This window comes from Microcaecilia unicolor, chromosome 2, assembly GCF_901765095.1.
Source record: "Microcaecilia unicolor chromosome 2, aMicUni1.1, whole genome shotgun sequence".
Lineage (NCBI taxonomy): Eukaryota > Metazoa > Chordata > Amphibia > Gymnophiona > Siphonopidae > Microcaecilia > Microcaecilia unicolor.
The window spans coordinates 151,555,018-151,573,584 of NC_044032.1; the positions used below are offsets into that span (position 1 = coordinate 151,555,018).

An 18,567-nucleotide genomic window follows, 5' to 3' on the forward strand; every position below is an offset into this window, starting at 1 on the left:
TTCTTTATAAATAGAACTAGCTATATACAAAAGGCACTTGTAAATAAACGATACGTTCTGAATAAAAAAAAGCAGTATATGAAATTTTAATAAACAATAAATAAAAACAATTTCAATAAAAATAGAATATTCTTTACCATATTGTTAATTTAGTATCCTTTTATAAAAATCAGGACATTTAATTATTATAAGATTTCTTTACCTCCAACTTTGGCATTGTATGCTATTCCAACTCCACATTTCTTGTTATTAGCTTGCATAGCAATTTCACCAACACATCTAGTCCCATGTCTACATAAAAACAGAAAAATACAAGATAAAATTAGAAAAAAAAAAAATTTACTTTTACACATAAGAATAACCATAGTGGGTCAGACCAATGGTCCATCTAGCCCAGTATCCTGTTTCCAACAGTGGCCAATCAAGGTCACTGCTACCAATCCCAGGGTAAGCAGTGGCTTCCCCATGTCTATCTCAATAGCAGACTGTGGACCTTTCCTCCAGGAACTTGTCCAAACCTTTTTTAAACCCAGGTATGCTAACCGCTGTTACCACATCCTCTGGCAACGAGTTGCAGAGCTTAACTGTTCATTGAGTGAAAAAAACATTTCCTCCTATTTGTTTTTAAAGTATTTCCATGTAATTTCATTGAGTATCCCCTGGTCTTTGTACTTTTTGAAAGAGTGAAAAATCGATTCACTTTTACCTGTTCTACACCACTCAGGATTTTGTAGACCTTGATCATATCTCCCCTCAGTCATCTTTTTCCAAGCTGAAGAGCCCTAACCTCTTTAACCTTCCTCATTTTTGTCATTCTTCTTTGAAGCTATTCTAATTCCGCTATATCTTTTTTGAGATACTGAGACCAGAACTGAACACAATATTCAAGGTGAGGTTGCACCATGGAGTGACACAGAGGCATTATATTATTTATTTGTTATTTATTTATTTAAAAATTTCTAGTCTGCCTATAACTAGGTGGAGTACAAAAAGAAACATTCATAATCATAAAATCTCAAACAGAAGACAGTGATCATACCAGTTCATCACAAAGGTATCAACCCCATACTGTACAAACAATTAAGTTTTCCAACCCTTGGCAAACTGCTCCAAACTGTTACACAATTTCAAATAACCAGGAAGAGCATTACAAATCCGTGGACCAGCAATTGAAAAAGAAGTTGCTTGTGTAACAGCATACCTCACATTGCTCAGTTTATCATTTGCAAGTGACACAGACTTCTCTGAAAGCAAAGCTCCCTGCGGGTGGTATACATTGATGACCTGCTGAAAATACCATGGGATAGTCTTTGAATATAGCACATGATGAATTAACCATGTTATCTTATACTGCACTTGAGAAGCAATTGGTAGCCAATGCAATGACCAAGGTACTGGTGACACAGGTTCAAACCACAGCACGCCAGCCAATAACCTGCATTCTGGATAGTTTGCAATGCTGTATTCAGGATTCACTTATTCCCAGATACAGTGCATTGCAGAAATCAATCTGAGAAATCACCAGACTTTGGACCATTGATCTAAAATCGGTGCTCAGTAACATTGGTTTAAGCCTGGTTAATAGATGTAACTGAAAAAACGCTGATTTTACCACATTAAAAACCTGATCCTGCATCGATAACTGTGAATCAAAAATCATCCCCAACACACGCATTTTACCCCTCACAGGTATCTCAATCTCACCAACTTTCACAGATTGACATTTGAGCAGCTCTTCATCCTGCCCTACAAAAATCAATTCAGATTTTCTTAAAGTTAAAGCTAACCTATTCTTCCACATCCACTCTCCCACAGCAATCATACACACCGTCAAGCTTTCGTTCAACCACGTCAACCCCCTTGTGCATGGAAAAGAATTTGAACCTCATCTGCATAAATCCGATGCTCCACGTGCAAATCATCAAACACCTTACCTAATGATGCCATGTAAGTATTAAATAACAGGGCGGAAAAGGCAGACCCCTGTGGTATACCCTTTGATACAGGGATTGCTTCTAATACCTTCCCCCCACTCAAAACCTGCATAAAACGCCTTCAAGAATGACTCAAACCAACTCCAGACCACCTATAGTAACCTCTCACAGTTTATCTAACAATAGATCAATCTCCACTGTATCAAAGGCTGATGACAATTCCAGCGAAACAAGACAAAATTTATTTTATTTATTAGGATTTATCAGGATGCCAACCCCATATACATCCCTTGTCTCATTACATCTACAGATGACAGCAGCAATATTTCATCCCCATGTCCTGTATGAAATCCATATTGATGATTATCCAAACAATATCAACATTTTCCTCCAACTGATGTAAAACCACCTTCTCCACTATCTTCAGAACAACAGACTCCACAGAAATTGGCCTTTAATTACATAGGACTGAACAATATAAGGTCTCATTTTTTAAATGTGGTTTCACCTTTGAGATTTTATAGTTTTCAGGAACACAGCCCAGACTCAAGGACTTAGGCCCAGATGCACTAAACGTTTTTCATCGTTAAATGAGCCCTTAAGGAAGAATTTCCTATCCTTTCCATGCACTAAAGCCTATTTTCCGACGACAGTAGCAGCTAACGAAAACTGAATGCAGATGAGCAATTCTTCTACAAATCCCATTGAAATGACATGCACTAACCTTTTCCGATTCGTTTAACGCAGGAAAACACCGTGAAATCTAACGAGAGGTCTGTACCTCTCGTTAGGGCTGTCTGTCTGCTAAAAGTTTACAAAATCCATAAAAAAAAATAACTGGGGGGGGGGGGCGAAAACGCGCGTCAGGGGCATCCTTTATTGACGCCCCAGGTCGCCGCTGCTCCCCTCTCCCTCAGCACCAAAAAAGAAAAAAAAAGGATCGGGAGGGGCAAGGGCGCTCGTCATGAGCGTCCTGTATGGACGCCTTGCCCCCCCCACTGGTCTCCGCTTCCCCCCCCCCCCCCCCCCCGCACGAAAAATCTCCAATTTTAGCAGCCCCGGGCCGGCCCTCCTCCCTTTCTGTGTATTCTCCCACACTAGCTCCGCCTCCTGCCATGCTCTGGGTCCCGTGCCCCGCCCCTTCTGCCAAGCCCCTTTGGTCGTGGCTGCCGCTCCCCCCCCTCCAATGACCCCCCCCCTTTGCCTTACCGGCCCGTGCAGCACCTGTCACCTCTGCTGCACGGGCAAGAACAGCTGATTGGCGATTCAGAAGGCCTCCTCAGACGTCCCTTCTTTCTTCCTGGGCCCGCCCTCCTCTGACGTAGGTAAACTTGCCCGTGCGGCAGAGGTGAGAGGCGCTGCACGGGCCGGTAAGGCAAAGGGGGGGGTCGTTGGAGGGGGGGAGCGGCAGCCACGACCAAAGGGGGGGCGCGGCGGGGGCTGGGGCACGGGACCAGAGCATGGTAGGAGGCGGAGCTAGTGTGGGAGAATACACAGGAAGGGAGGAGGGCCGGCCCCATTGCTTCTCACTCTGACACAACTCCCTCCTTAACTAGATCACAGCAGAAGACATCCAAGGGCAAGTCTTATAGCCTTCCTGCAAAATAACATCCCTCATAGGAGCAACCACATCAAACTCCTGCTGTAAAGATAAATACCATTTCTCCACCATGTCATCTAATGCCGCCTGACCATCAATGAAGACTGACATCCACTCCTTTCTTAAATCACCCAATTCAAAATTTACTCTCACCTGGCCCTTTCTCTCTGATTTCCCTAATCACACCCTACTCTCTGACATGCACAAAGAAAACGTAATTACCGCATGATCAGACCACCCCACAATTTTAACAAAAGGAGATTGACACAGTTGCTGTCTAAGTAAAGAAAACAGGAATATCAAATCAAGCATATTACCCGCTAAATGTGAAGGAGAACGGACTATCTGATCAAAAGATAAGGCTTCCAAAATCTGGAACAGTACTTGATCTTTATCTTGCAAAACTCCATTTTCTATTTGCACAGGAACATTAAAATCACCTACAATACAGAGCCTGTCCAACAATACTGGCAAACTACATAAAAACTCAACAAAAGGAGAACAATCCACCCTCATCATACCTGGAGGACTATAAACCAGGTCCAAACCAAATATTTCCCCAAACAACACTAAAACCTCACCAAACTCAGTAGCATCTGCACAGCACAATTTCAGCTTTAAATCTTTCCTAAAAATTATTAACCCCCTCTCCTCTTATTCTTCCTACAAGTCCACTACACAGCTATACCCAAGTGGGCAACATTGATTAACAACAACTTTATCCAATCTCAATAATCATGATTCCGTTTTATATAACACATCAAGCTTCCTATCCTCAATCAAATCACCAATCAATGTCACCTTGTTTACCACCCCTTTCCTAATAATTCCTAGCATCCTGTTTTCACACTGGCAGAAGATTTCAGAGTATTGTCTACAATGAGACCTTCAAATAATCATTGTTTAACATATCCATTTATATTTATATATACCACCATTGTATAAATCTGAAGTGTATAGTATGGCAGTCCCTGACATGAGAGCTCTCTTAAGATGGCTGACATGACCCCTGTTGCCTTTGTAAAGCAGAGTCTGACCAACTGTGTGATACAAGGAAGCAGGCTATGTCAGCAGAATTTTACAGCCAACATAAGGAATGCTAACATAGCAACAGTAAGGGGTGAAGCACGAAATGAAAGCTGTAAGGCAAACACGTGTAGCCTTGTGGCACAATGATGAAAAAGTATATTACTAAGACAGGATGTAGCAGATGTTTTACAGAAAAAGGGGGCAATAGCAGAACAGCAAATATAAGACCTCTCACATACATATTGCTAGAGAAAAGGTATAAAAGGAATGCTCTGCTAAAACAGAAATGGGAACTCTGCTAGTGCTGAGAAGTGACTTGCTGCAGAGCTAGTCTGAGTTCCTCTCACAGGAAGAAAGAGACTCTTTTTGTATGTACTACTTATATACTGTAATTGTAATTGGCGATCAACAATGAGACTTATATTTACAATAAATTTGCTTCTGTGATAAATTTATGATTGGCTAGTGGTACATCTCTTCCTGTGAACATCAGGATCAGGTAAGAACCAAACTTGTGAATTCGGGGACAAGCACTCCTGAAGGTTTAGCCCTGTGTCTTGCAGCTTGACTGATCAGAATTTCAGGTAGTGAGCTAAACACCATTTATATTGAGGTGCTGCGGTATGGTTACAATTAAATCAAGAGAAAAGAAAGACAAATTACTATAAAATTAAATCAAAGAGAAGAGAGTAAGGAAGGAGAGAGAGGTAACAGCTACAATGAGAGTGCAAGTGAGGGAAGAGAGAAAAATCTGAAGTCGAGAGTGAAAGGAGAGAGAGCAAGAAGTTGACCAAATGGGGTGAAAGAATATCCAAGAGGGCAAATCAGCTGCTTCCTAAGAGAGAAGGTGGAAGTGAGGGTGTGGGACATGGAGGGGGGGGGGGGAGGTATGTAACATGTAGGATGAGGATGAGAATGGATTAGGATATTTTAATGTTATTTACGATGCTATTTGTGTTCTAAGGAGCCTTGTTACAATTGTGTTATACTGTTATGGTGGTTGATAACATTAGAAAATATTAACAATTTAAAGTGGCAAAAAAGAAGGGGTAAGGAATGGGGAGAGTGGAGGTGGCCAAGCATGGAGAGAAGAAGGAGAGGGAAAGTGAGGGGAAAGCTACTATTTTAACTTAGCTTTTGAATTTGGGAAAGGAAGTTTCAAGCCCTATATCAACAGGAAGAGAGTTCCAAAGATGTGGACCAAAGGTAGCAGAAGAGCAAGAAGAGCAGCCTGTGAAGAGTGAAATGGATGGCCTGGGCCATTTGAGGTTGAGATCAGTCAGGTAGCTGGGAGACTGTGGTGTGAGTCCTTTGAGAAAACAGATGATCTGTATCAGCTGAAGAATGGCAAGATTCAGTAAGGAATATAAGCCAAAGTGTTGGTTATTCTATAAATTTATACATGCAAGTGGCATATAAATGCAGGTACTGAGTTATAGAACTGTATTTAAAGAGTGAAAGTTACAATTCTGAAGAGCTTAAAAGAGGAAGCATCCAGTGAATATGATTTTTAAAAAGGGTGTTTAGTGGACCTTTTATCCTAACTCCCAGATAGTTCTAGCAGAATATCACCATGCTAAATCAGCTCAGATGGATATTCTGCAGGCATGTCCTCTGTTTTCATACTCCTTAAGTCTTACTAGACAAATGATATTGCAAAATAGCCTAGAGTTCTACTATCCCAGTTTCCTACGTGCCAAAAATAAGTGAAATCTGAATGCAAACTGTATGTTGAAAAGGATGTGAGGATTTTTGCATTGTCAGACATTGTGCATGAAAATAGAAACAAGCTTGTGTTTTTAATCCTTGCCTACCAATATAACGTAGAATGCTAAAAAGTACCAGATGGTAATCTGTGGGTGGATCCAAATAAAACTGTGGTATTTCCTCTAGGCACCCACAATTTACCAGTACAGATCTGCAACTATTTCAGCTCTGCACTGTAATTCCTCTGAATAAAAGATAATTAGATAAGAGCATACTATTCTTAGACACTTCTTTAGGCAGATGCAGGGTCTAGTGCAGTAATAAAATGTACTACTTTTTATACACAAATTGGAGGGACTTCAATAAACGGCACCGAAACTTAGGTGCTGAAAAAAACGGTGCTAAGGCCACACGCCTTATACAGAATAGTGCTTAGGCATGGATTCCATGTCTAATTTTTGGGTGCTGAACTTAACCCTACTGAAATTAGGTGTAAATGCTGGTGCCCAAGCTAGGCGCGCTTAGGCCAAATTCTACTACAACTACTACTACTACGTATCATTTCTAAAGCACTAATAAGTGCTTTAGCCTTTCCTCATAAAGGGGATGGGATGACTTCCCTATGAGAAAAGGCTAAAGCGGCTAGGGCTCTTCAGCTTGGAGAAAAGACAGCTGAGGGGAGATATGATAGAGGTCTATAAAATAATGAAGTGTCTGTTTACGCTTTCCAAAAATACTAGGACTAGGGGGCATGCGATGAAGCTACAAAGTAGTAAATTTAAAACGAATCGGAGAAAAAGTTTCGTCACTCAACATGTAAATAAACTCTGGAATTCGTTGCCAGAGAATGTGGTAAAGGTGGATAGCTTAGCAGAGTTTAAAAAAGGTTTGGATGGCTTCTTAAAGGAAAAGTCCATAGACCATTGTTATATTGGACTTGTGGAAAATCCACTATTTCTGGGATAAGCAGCATAAAATGTTTTGTACTTTTGGGGGGATCTTGCCAGGTATTTGTGACCTGGATTGGCCACTATTGGAAGCAGGATTCTAGGCTTGATGGACCTTTGGTCTGTCCCAGTATGGCAATACTTATGTACTTATGTATACAGCACTGTACACTAATGGCCCTGTTTACAAAGGCACACTAATGTTTTTAGCACATGCTATAAATTATCATGCGCTAACCATGTAGATGCCCATAATATTCCTATGGGCGTCTACACAGTTAGCACATGCTAATTTTTAGAGCACACTAAAAATGCTAGCATGCCTATGTAAACAGGGCCCTAAACATGTAAGAGACAGTCGCTGGTCAACAGAGCTTACATTTTGTGCACAACATTTTGGAATGCCCCCACATGCATCTGACCATGCCCCCTTTTTCAGATACATGCTAGAAAATTTGGGTGCTGATCCTTACAGAATAACGTGCAGCCAGATGTATGCACAACTTCTAATCAAAGCAATAATTAGTTCTTAGCGCCCATTTATTTATAGTTAAGGGCTTGTTAATTGTGAACGCATCTTGGGCACATACCCAAATTTTGGCACACAATTTTGGGCATGATATATAGAATCTAGGGGATTAGGCACTAGTTTGACAACCAAGAGTTGTACTTAGCTTGGTAAAACAAAAAAAGGGGTGGGGAAAATAGGCTCTATTCAAACAATGGGGCAGACGTATATATTAATTAAAACAATGATTTTTATTGTGAATAGGTGACTCAACACAGCCGTGTTTCGGCGCCGTAGCGCCTTCCTCAGGAGTCTATAAAAAACAAATATAATGACAGAAATAATACATAAATACTGCATACAAAATAAATATATCAGTGTACGTATAAACTAAATGAACATCTCAAAACATATATATGAGTTAAAGCCAAATGAACATATATAGATGTAAACAACAGAGCAAACAAATAACCAATTTAAAATCCATAAAAGTAATATTAAAAGTAATATTAAAAGAACAGTCATGTAATCTCTAAAAGAATTAAATGTGAAAAAATGGTGTTGCAGAGTAAATGCATGCATCAGTAATGCAAAAACAAATGCTTATACAGGGAGTAAAGTAAGGTGTGATGTTTACACAAGAGACAGCAAACACAGGGTTCCAAACAGTATCTGATTGATTACATAGAAGAGTCTGTAGGTGTCCAAAAATTGTTGGCCAGAGAGAGTACAAGGAGTATACAAAAAGTGACAAAGTAGCAACATGATGTATAGACAAATAGAGTGTAAAGATAATAAGGGGTGAGGTAGATTTGAAACATGCACATGAAAAAAATAAGCACATGAAAAAAAATATATGAATATATATGTGAGAAAATAGACAGTGATGATAGTACTAAGAGAAAGATAGAGGGTATGGGGGGGGGAAGAAGAAGAAGAAGGGGGGAGGAAGAAGGGAGGGAAAAACAGGACTAAATAGGAAAAAATTAAATAATAATAATCATAATATCAAAAAAGGGGTGTATCAAAAATAATCAGGTAGAAAAATTATATCAAAAAGAAAATTTCCAAGTGGATGTATAACTAACCTTCCAGAAGTGTTTCAATCTTTGGGGTGATTGGCACACTTAGCTTGGTAACATAGCAAACCATCAGGCAATCAACAAACTTAATTAAAAGCAGAAGGAGTTCCTACTGAAATTCTCACTGGTCAGATTTCTCATGTCTCTGATTTCATTCCAAGCTCTGGTAGGGACCCACTGTTTTAGGATGTTATTTATAGAAAGCTTCATTAGAAAATGACCTGTCCATGATGGGGTGTTATCTCAATGACACCAGCTTCATACTCAAGGATATCTACCCTTTGCAGAATATTAAGTCTAACAACATGGCCTTTTATAAGGATTGGAGCTTTGATCACCTGTGTGAATTCTGATGCTCCTTTTGTCCTAAGAAAAACAGTGGTAGTGATGTAAGTTAAAGTCTCCCATGATCACTAACCAAGTAACCAGATCAAGGAATTCTTGTTTAGATTATTGTGAGATGCTTAGTAGACCATGAGCAGCCAAACTGGCTCCTCATTTCCTAGCTGAATTAAGAGGCATTCCAGATTTACAGGTTTATTAAGTTTTTGGTATCCCACTCATTACAAAAGGTTTCTAAGTGGCTAAAAAACTAACAAAAAAATTATCAGGGATAAAAGATAGGAAAAAGAGCAAAAGTTTAAAATATTGTTAGAGAAGAAATAGATTAAAGATATTCTCACAGACTAGAACAGGACTTCTTCTGTCATGAATTCCTCCTGAGGGGAATTCTGAGTCAGATAGGTGAAGGATGGTGATTTGATTATCTCTTGGATCAAGACTCTACCCCTTCACCCCACATCCCGGGTCATCGTTGATGCTGAATGATGAAGACAACCTTTCTCCATATCATTGGATTAGACTGGATTTATTCATTTTATATACCGCCTTATACCTCAGTGCCAAAGCAGTTTTCAAATACAATTACATAAAATAAAATTACAGCTACAATACAAATTTTAAAATCAACAATACCAGGCAAACAGTATCAGTAATAAATCAGACATAATTCTGATAAAATATCCAACACTTTAAAAGCTTGCGAAACATAGTATATGAAGAAGCATTCTGAAGTTCCTCAGGCAAGAAGTTCCAAAGAGAAGGACCAGAGTAAGAAACACACACTTCCTGCCAGGGCCGTGCCTAGGGTCTCTGGCGCCCCCCCTGCAGACTATCAGTTGGCGGCGGCGGCCCTCCCCCTCCCCCCCCCCCCCCCCCCCCCCCCCGTGAAAATGATCGCTCACCACTTGCCACACTGACAGGAATTGTCAGCAATATTCTTAGAAACAAATTGCTATACATTGCAAAATAAGATAGCAGATGTAAATTCTCAAAGTGGACATATTCCAAACACTAAAATGAAAATAAAATGATTTTTTTCTACCTTTGTTGTCTGGTGACTTTCTTTTTCTGATCATGCTGGCCCAGTATCTGATTCTGCTGCTATCTGTCCTCTTAACTCCGTTTCCAGGACTTCCTTTCCATTTATTTCTTCCTTTCCTCCTTCTTCTTCATTTCTGGTCCTCAGCTTCTGCCTATTTTCTTCATCCATGTGCAGTTTTTCTCCTCTCTTCCTTTTCCCTCATTTCATCTCCTTCATCTCTCTTCCCTCCCCTCTATGTCCAGCAATTTCTCCTCTCTCCCTGAGCCCTGCCCTCCCATCCATGCTCCTCTGTCCCCTGCCCCCTCCATTCATCCTTTTCCAGCAATTCCCCTCTCTCCCTGAGCCCTGCCCCTCCCATCCACGCTCCTCTGTCACCCTCCATTAATCCCTATCCAGCAATTCCCCTCTCTCCCTTCCATGACCCCCCCCTCGCATCCATGCTCTTCTCTCTCCTCTCGTTCCCATGTCCCATCATGTCCCAGTTGGCCTGGCCTGGCCCGCCCTCTTCTCCCCTCCCCCTTCGCATCCATGCTCTCGTCTCTCCCCTGCCCTCCCGCTCCCATTGTTCAACTGCCCGCCCTCTTCTCTCCCCCCAACATCCCTTTTTTTTTTTTTTCCTTTTTAAATTTACCTCCATGGCGGTTCCGGCAGCGCAGCGTCAGTGAAGGAGGCGGCACTCCCGACGTCTCTAGCCTTCCCTTCGCTGTGTTCTGCCTTCTTCTGATGTCATTTCCTTGACGTCAGAAGAAGGCGGAACACAGCGAAGGGAAGGCTAGAGATGTCGGGAGTGCCGCCTCCTTCACTGATGCTGCGCTGCCGGAACCGCCATGGAGGTAAATTTAAAAAGGAAAAAAAAAAAGAAAAGGGATGTTGGGGGGGGGAGAAGAGGGCGGGAAGTTGAACAATGGGAGCGGGAGGGCGAGCGAGGTGAGCATGGTGCGGCGGCGCCCCCCCCAGAGGGAAGCGCCCCCCTGCCATGCTTACCTCGCTTACCGTGTTGGCACGGCCCTGCTTCCTGCAGTTGTCACCTCTAGAATCAGTCAGGCAATGAATTAAATCATATAAGGACTGTGGCATGCCACAAGGGTAACACTGAACAAGCATTGAAAGAGCTTTTCTGTTTGTCACAGAGCTGAGGCTGAGGTTTAAGTTCTTCCCTATGCCTATACTTCATGAACTAAGTCATAAACAAGGCAATTTTCAAAACAATATGCATAGTTGCAAAGTCCAAGAGTACCTATACCCTTGGACTTTGTAATATTTGTTTAAGCCAGTAATTCTCAATCCAGGCCTTGGGCCCCACCTAACCAGTCAGTTTTTCAGGATACCCATAATGAATATGCATGAGGTAGATTTGCATACAATGGAGGTAGTACATGCAAATTTATTTTCTGCATATTCATTGTGGATATCCTGAAAACCTGACTGGCTGGGTGTGTCCTGAGGACTGGGTTGAAAACCTCTGCTCTAAGAGGAAAGTGCTAGGACACTTCTCCTTTAAAAATTGCCTAGGGAAAAAAATATCAACACGGACTGTACCTTTTTGGCTATGGATACTTTATCCCTTTAACATAGTATACATATTTTGATAATGCAAAACTATGTATGTTATTGCCTCCTCCAGTCTAACCCTGTCTCTGAGCAGAAGTATGTGCATTGCTCATCCTCATGCATTATATAACCCATGGAAATGGGGGGCAAATTTCAGCCAGTCCATTTACCCGAACAAAAACCTTTTGAAAACTGCCCTCCTTAAAACAACCTGTTGAGTATTCCAGAGAGCAAAATAGTTTACAACAAGAATTAGGAACCCAACAGAAAATTAATGTTGGACAAGAATGTTGACCTGAATTGTAACTGGTAACCAAAACAACATGGTCAAGAACATAGAAAGTAGCATTTTGCTTTTATTTGTCTGATTTATAACTTCCCTCTCCCCAAAGGCTACAAAATGATTTAGTGCAGTACTTAAGTTATACATAAATGCATCTATATACTATACAATAATTCTCACCTCCAACGTTCGAATGTGCCTGGGACCGTGCCTCCCTCGGAGGTGGTCTGCTAGGTAGGCACGCACTGATGTCAGTGACATCAGTGACAGCTGATACCAAAGCAAGGGGGAGAGGAGTAGGGAAACACATGGAGCATGTTTCCCTACTCCTCCCCCTGTGTTACAGCCCACTGGACCCCCCTTCTGCGACACTGTCGACCCCCCTTCTCAGCTAAAACCATCCCCCGCCGCCATCCAGTACCTGTGCTGACAGGGGACCCCAACCCCCGTCAGCCGAAGTCCTGTGCTGGCCTTTGCGGCGTTGTTTCTTCAATGATCTTCGGTTCAAGTTCCTCTGCGAGCATCTGACGTCAGATGCACGCAGAGGAACTTGAACACAAAATCATTGAAGAAGCAACGCCGCGAAGGCCAGCACAAGACTTCGGCTGACGGGGGTTGGGGTGCCCCGTCAGCACAGGTACTGAATGGCGGTGGGGGACGGTTTTCGCCGAGAAGGGGGGTCGACTGGGTCGCGGAAAGGGGGGTGAAAATGGAGGGACGGCAGAGTCTGGAACAGCTAGAGAGGGTGGGGGATGGCCTTGCTAGCGCCCGTTTCCTTCCCTTTTGAAACTGGCATTTTTTACTAGTAATCTCAGGATTCACTCTAATATCATAGTGATCAGATATGAAATCACCATATTCTATTCCAGTCTGAAAATTTCATCTTACGCCAGTAAGTCAGTGGTTCCCAAACTTGGTACTGGAGGCACCCCAACCAGTCAGGTTTTCAGGATATCCATGATGAATATTCATAAGAGAGATTTGCATGCAGTAAAGACAAGTAACTTATAGATATGACTTTTTAATTCTTGAACAAAAAATAATCATCGCACTTACTTGTTCTCATTTGTTGGATCGTATCTAGGAAATGGGTCATCGTCGTTATCATTAAAATCATAGCTAGCTTCTGGGTCCTAAGTAAAAGAAAACACTTATATAAATGTTTTAGGTTATTGAACATTTATTTTGTATTGCTTCTTTTCACCAGTAGCCATCTCACAGTACATTTATTGGAACCAGTTGAAACTTATGACTTCATATTTGTCATGAACTGAGCATTTACACTTCACTTTTAAGTTCAGCGTTCTAGAACAGATTTTGGATAGATAATATGGAACCGATATTAAAAGCCAATTATGTACTCGCCAGCTGTCAACAAATGCATAATTGACCTATCCATATATTTTAAAAACTTATGCAGATACTATTGGGCCACTTAAATTGCACTAAACAACCTCTTATTATCCATACAAAAGTTGTATTGTTCCGCTCACTGGGAGCATCAACTGCTAATATGTAGCTTGATGCTTCCAGAGAGCCTTTCATAAAGGGGCTCAGCTTCAAAAGAAGAATAATGTTCCCCTTTACGCCTCTCTCCCTCCCTTGAAGACTCTGACACCCCACTGTAGGATTCCAAAAAAGGAAATTCAAACACTATAGCCCTCCCAATCCCACAAAGACCTCTACCCCCTGTAGTACCCACCCCTGGACCACACCAAAGATACTTCCCACCCACTCAACCCACCCCCGTAGACCCCACCCTACTCTACCTCCATGAATCTCTGGTGGTCTACATGGTACAGAGTAGGAGAAATCCCAAGTCATCCCTGCCCCTGCTGCATAAGGTTCAAAATGTCACTGGCAATCCCTACTATTCTTCTTTAGAAACTATGGTCCCTTTAAGATGACAGCACGGAACATTAGGCCTCTTGTTAGCAGCCTGATGCTCTTGAGCTGGAAAAATAGTTTTTCCAAAAATAAACAAGCTGCATTTTTCAATTAGTATAATTAAGTGGTGCTTTGCATGCATTTGAATGCTTTGCATCTCAATTCTAAGCAGCCCACATTACCTTACTTTAACATGCATTATCGCAAAATAATGCACACTTTTGCCATTTAAGATGCATTAAGAGGCAAAATTCATGCATTACAGTAAATCCTCAGAGCAATAAATGTTGAGAACTGCAGCAGTGGTGAGCCTCCCCCAGAAGCTCCCCTTCCAAAAGACCCCCAAACAGTATCCATCCCCTCCCAAAGGACCCCCCCCCCCCCCCGCCCCGATTCCCTGTAGACCTTCCTCCCGGGCATACCTTATTGATGCCCTGGTAGTCTACTCCTGTTTCTATCACAAATAAGTGACCAAAAGGTGCCTTAAATGATCTATGTAACTATGTGTCTAAGTGATTTGAAAATACGCCTCTATATACCCACTGGAGGAATTTAGACATAACCCCCTTTACTCCCGCAGTGGTCACAGACCCCCCTCCCACCCCCATAATATATGACAATGACAGTATATACCATGCTTTATAATAGCTTCACAAATGATAGCCGTTCTTGTTAAAGCAGCAGGCAGGTCTCAGGAGTAGCCTAGTGGTCGGTGCCATGGACCGTAGAGAAGAGGACCCAGGCCCATATCCTACTCTAACTGGTACACTTGTGGTAGAACATGTGAGCCCTCCGAAAACCACTAAATATCTACTGTACCAACATATAGGTGACACCTGCAAGCTTGACGGCTATTGTAGCGGTGTAAAGTGAGGTACAGTAGTTTTTTTCCTGTTCCTGAAGGGCTTAACATACAATATAAAGGGGTTATGGTGAGATGTGTACCTGCAACCTTTTATATGTGAAGTCCACTGCAGTATCCCCACTGCTCTGCTGGGTTGTCTGTGTGGCCAGTCTACTAAGAATGATGGACCCCAGTCATCCCAATGGCTGTTTTTTGGGTGTTTTTCTCTTGGATGTTTTATTTTACAAAACGGTCTCAAAAGAAAAATGCACTGAGCACAAAACATCCAGAAAAAGGTGATTTTCGAGCCAAAAAGACAAAATGGCTGTTTGCCACTTGATTTCTGGATGTTTTTAGCAAAACGTTCAAAATTGGACTTAGACATGTTTTCGAAAATGCCCCTCCACATCCGTTTTAAAAAGAGATAACTTAGTTTTGCCCCTGACATAGACAACTAGCCAAAACATAGCCTTGTTGGGTCATTGTTTTCCTGTGGTTGTTATTTATTTATATACTGATAGCTTTGGATTAACCATTTCTAGGCAGTTCTTTTAGGCAGGGAAAATACATGCTCAAGGCCCATTTTTACCCACATAGATACTGACTCTGTGAGCATATACCCTTAAATTTCTTTCTCCCTCTCTCCTATCACTCCCCCCAAAATCACTCAATCAGCTGAAGCAATAGACTCAGATCTCAGATACTCCACTTGGCTTGTGGCACTGCCTCTTAGGAGACTATCTATGTCAATGTAGGCTTTTAAAGAAGAAACTTACATAATTGTCCATAATATCCGTGTGATTCCACTCTAGGCCATCATCAAGCACAGTGATTACAACACCTTTTCCTGTAATTCCCTGCTTCCATACTGGGATAACATGGAGATCCATCTTATGCTGTGATAGAGTTGTCCTTGTATCTTGCTGAAAAATATACAAATGTTATCGATTTATAGCTTTCGGGATTAATATTCTGATCCCATGGCTAGTCTGTAGTCCCGCAGGTACAGTCCATTATACCTGCAGGATTGCAAAGACATACCCAACGGTCCTTTAAAAATATAGCTGGATGTAGGAACAAGACCCAACCTTCAAAGCATAGTTTTGCATCTGATTGAACTAGGTGCAAATATAACTTTAGAGATTACACATGGCATTTTGAAAATACCAACACTGGGTATACTTGCTCTCCACTGACTTGATGCCAATTTTTATTTTTACTGCATGTAAAATTGCCCTAGCTGTAATTAGCATTACAATTCTTTACCCAGCATTGCAATACCCTGACTAGGAATATAGGTTATACCTCCCTGTTTACTAAGCTGCACTAGTGGCTGCCACGCGGCAATGCCAACACAGTCCATTCAAAGTGAATGGGCTTTGTCGGCATTAGCACGCTGCCATCTGCTAGCGTGGCTTAGTAAACAGGGGGGATAACATACTGAAATAATCCAGGCAAGATCACCTCAGTAATAATACCACTAAAGTTATTTATTTTATTTGTCGCATTTGTATCCCACATTTTCCCACCTATTTGCAGGCTCAATGTGTCTTACATCTTGCCGGTCAAGGCGATCGCCTAGCCTGGTATGGAAACAGATACAATTTGAAGTTAGGGTCGGGTAAAACTAATATGTTCAGGTGCCTAGGGATCAGGGATAGGAAGTAGTATGTGGTGTCCAGTGCAGCTTGTGGTTTGCTGTGTTGCAGATTGGGGGGATCTAGGTTGAACTGGTGGGGAATGCTTTCCTGAATAGGTAGGTCTTTAATGATCTCCTGAAGTCTAAATGGTCGCAAATTGATTTCACAGTCTTTGGGAGTATATTCCATAATTGTGTGCTTATATAGGAGAAGTGTGATGCATAGGTTAGTTTGTATTTGAGACCTTTGCAGCTTGGGTAGTGGAGATTTAAGTAGGTGCGTGATGCTTTAGTTCTGTTTCTGTCTGGAATGTCAATCAGGTCGACCATGTATCCCTGGGTTTCACCATAGATAATCTTGTGGACCAAGGTGCAGATTTTGAAGGTGATACGTTCTTTGATAGGGAGCCAGTGCAGTTTTTCTCCAAGGGGTTTGGCAGATTCGAAACGTGATTTACTGAAGATCAACCTGGCTGCCGTTTTTTGCGCTGTCTGGAGTTTCTTTATCAGTTGTTCTTTGCATCCCGCATATATTCTGTTGCAGTAATTTAAGCTGTAGTAAAAGGGGCCCTGAGCTGGCAGCTGTGGCCATTTTTGCCATGCGCTGAGGCTCTTTTTACCATACAGGTAAAAAGGACAAAAAAAGAAATGACCATGTGGTAAGGTTGCATTTGGCCATGCGGGGGGGGGGGGGGGGCACTTACTGCCAACCATTGAGGTGGTGGTAAGAGCTCCCACGCTAACCTGGCAGTAAGTGGACAGTACACAGCACTGCCCGATTACCGCTGGGTAACTGCTGTGGTAAAAAATAGGGACCTATTTTCCTTAGCGTCGGAAATGCTGCGCGCTGGGGGTGGAACTATTGCCGGCACCTGCACTGGCTCAGCAGTAGTTCCAGATTGCCGAGTGGTAAGCCCGCGGTGGGCTTTTTGATGCTTATTAAAAGGGCCCCTTAGAGCTGTATACCTTTATATGCAGTCTGAGATATTCCTGAGGTTGGGGGTGGGGAGGAGTTAAGACATAGGCACAAACCTTTGAAAAATCCAACCTATGCTTGTAGCTTAGTCTGAAAATATTGTATGCCTCCAAATAGCAAGTCTAATTCTGGGCAGATCAATTTCCTAGGTTAATTCTTTCAAAGCAACAGTATACACTTACTTTCCCTCTGATAATCTGTGAGAGTTTCTAGACTGAAACCATCTGCATAGCATACACTTAATAATGCTGTCAGTTATTAAATGGCACTCATGGTGGGCAATTTTATAAAGGGTTTTTAGCGAGTAAATCCTGTTTTACATGCAGAAAAGGGCTTTTACAATATTGCGTGATTCATACATGTGTAAAAGGTGCATGCATACAAACTGTGTGCTTACTTTTTTACACAATCTAAGGGTAATTCTGTAAACCAGGCAGTTACATTTATGTGCACATATGTGTGTACGTCAATAAATGTCAATTTTCGATAAATAGCTGCTTAACTTATATAAGGTCCCTTTAACTAAGCTGCATTAGGCGCTAACGCGTGTCTAATGTAATTAAAAATGGAGTACAGTGGTAACTTTGAAATGTGCAGGGGGGGGGGGGGGGGTTACATGTATCATAGTAGATGACAGCAGATAAAGACCTGTATGGTCCATCCAGTCTGCCCAACAAGATAACCTCATTACATATGGTATGTGATACTTCATATGTAAACCTGATCTTGCTTTATCCTTACCATTTTTAGGGCATAGACTGTAGAAGTCTGCCCAGCACTGTTCTTGTTCTAAACTTTCTGAAATTGTTGTCAAAGCCTCTGAAAAGCTCCATTCCACCCATCCAAATCTATTCAGCCTTGATCAGGGCACAAACCGTAGAAGTCTTGCCCAGCAATGGCTTTCCTACCTCATCTTCTCTAAGATTCTTTGGATCCATTCCTTCTAAACAGGATTCCTTTGTGTTTGTCCCACGCATTTTTGAATTCCGTTTCCGTTTGAATCTCTACCACCTCCCGCGGGAGGTCATTCTAGGTATTAAATTCCAGGGTTAAGTACAAAACAATGTTCGTCATTACCATTGGTTTATCTTGTTTCTCATTGAATATGTTTCTTGTTTTTCTAGTGTCGACAATAAAGAGATCTCAATATAAAATAATTTCTGGATTTTTTGAGGGGGCACGTCATGGGCAGAGAG

General features: G+C 41.8%; 1 protein-coding gene across 1 annotated transcript in view; it reads right to left on the bottom strand.

The window, feature by feature from the left end:
• PCSK1 (proprotein convertase subtilisin/kexin type 1) overlaps positions 1–18,567 on the bottom strand; it is a 115,959-nt gene that overhangs the window by 60,325 nt on the left and 37,067 nt on the right. The window contains exons 4-6 of the mRNA XM_030192321.1: positions 15,533–15,679; positions 13,082–13,158; positions 203–291 (exon numbers count right to left, since the gene is read on the bottom strand). Coding sequence (XP_030048181.1) covers positions 203–291; positions 13,082–13,158; positions 15,533–15,679 — 313 coding nt within the window. The remainder of the gene's footprint in view (positions 1–202; positions 292–13,081; positions 13,159–15,532; positions 15,680–18,567) is intronic.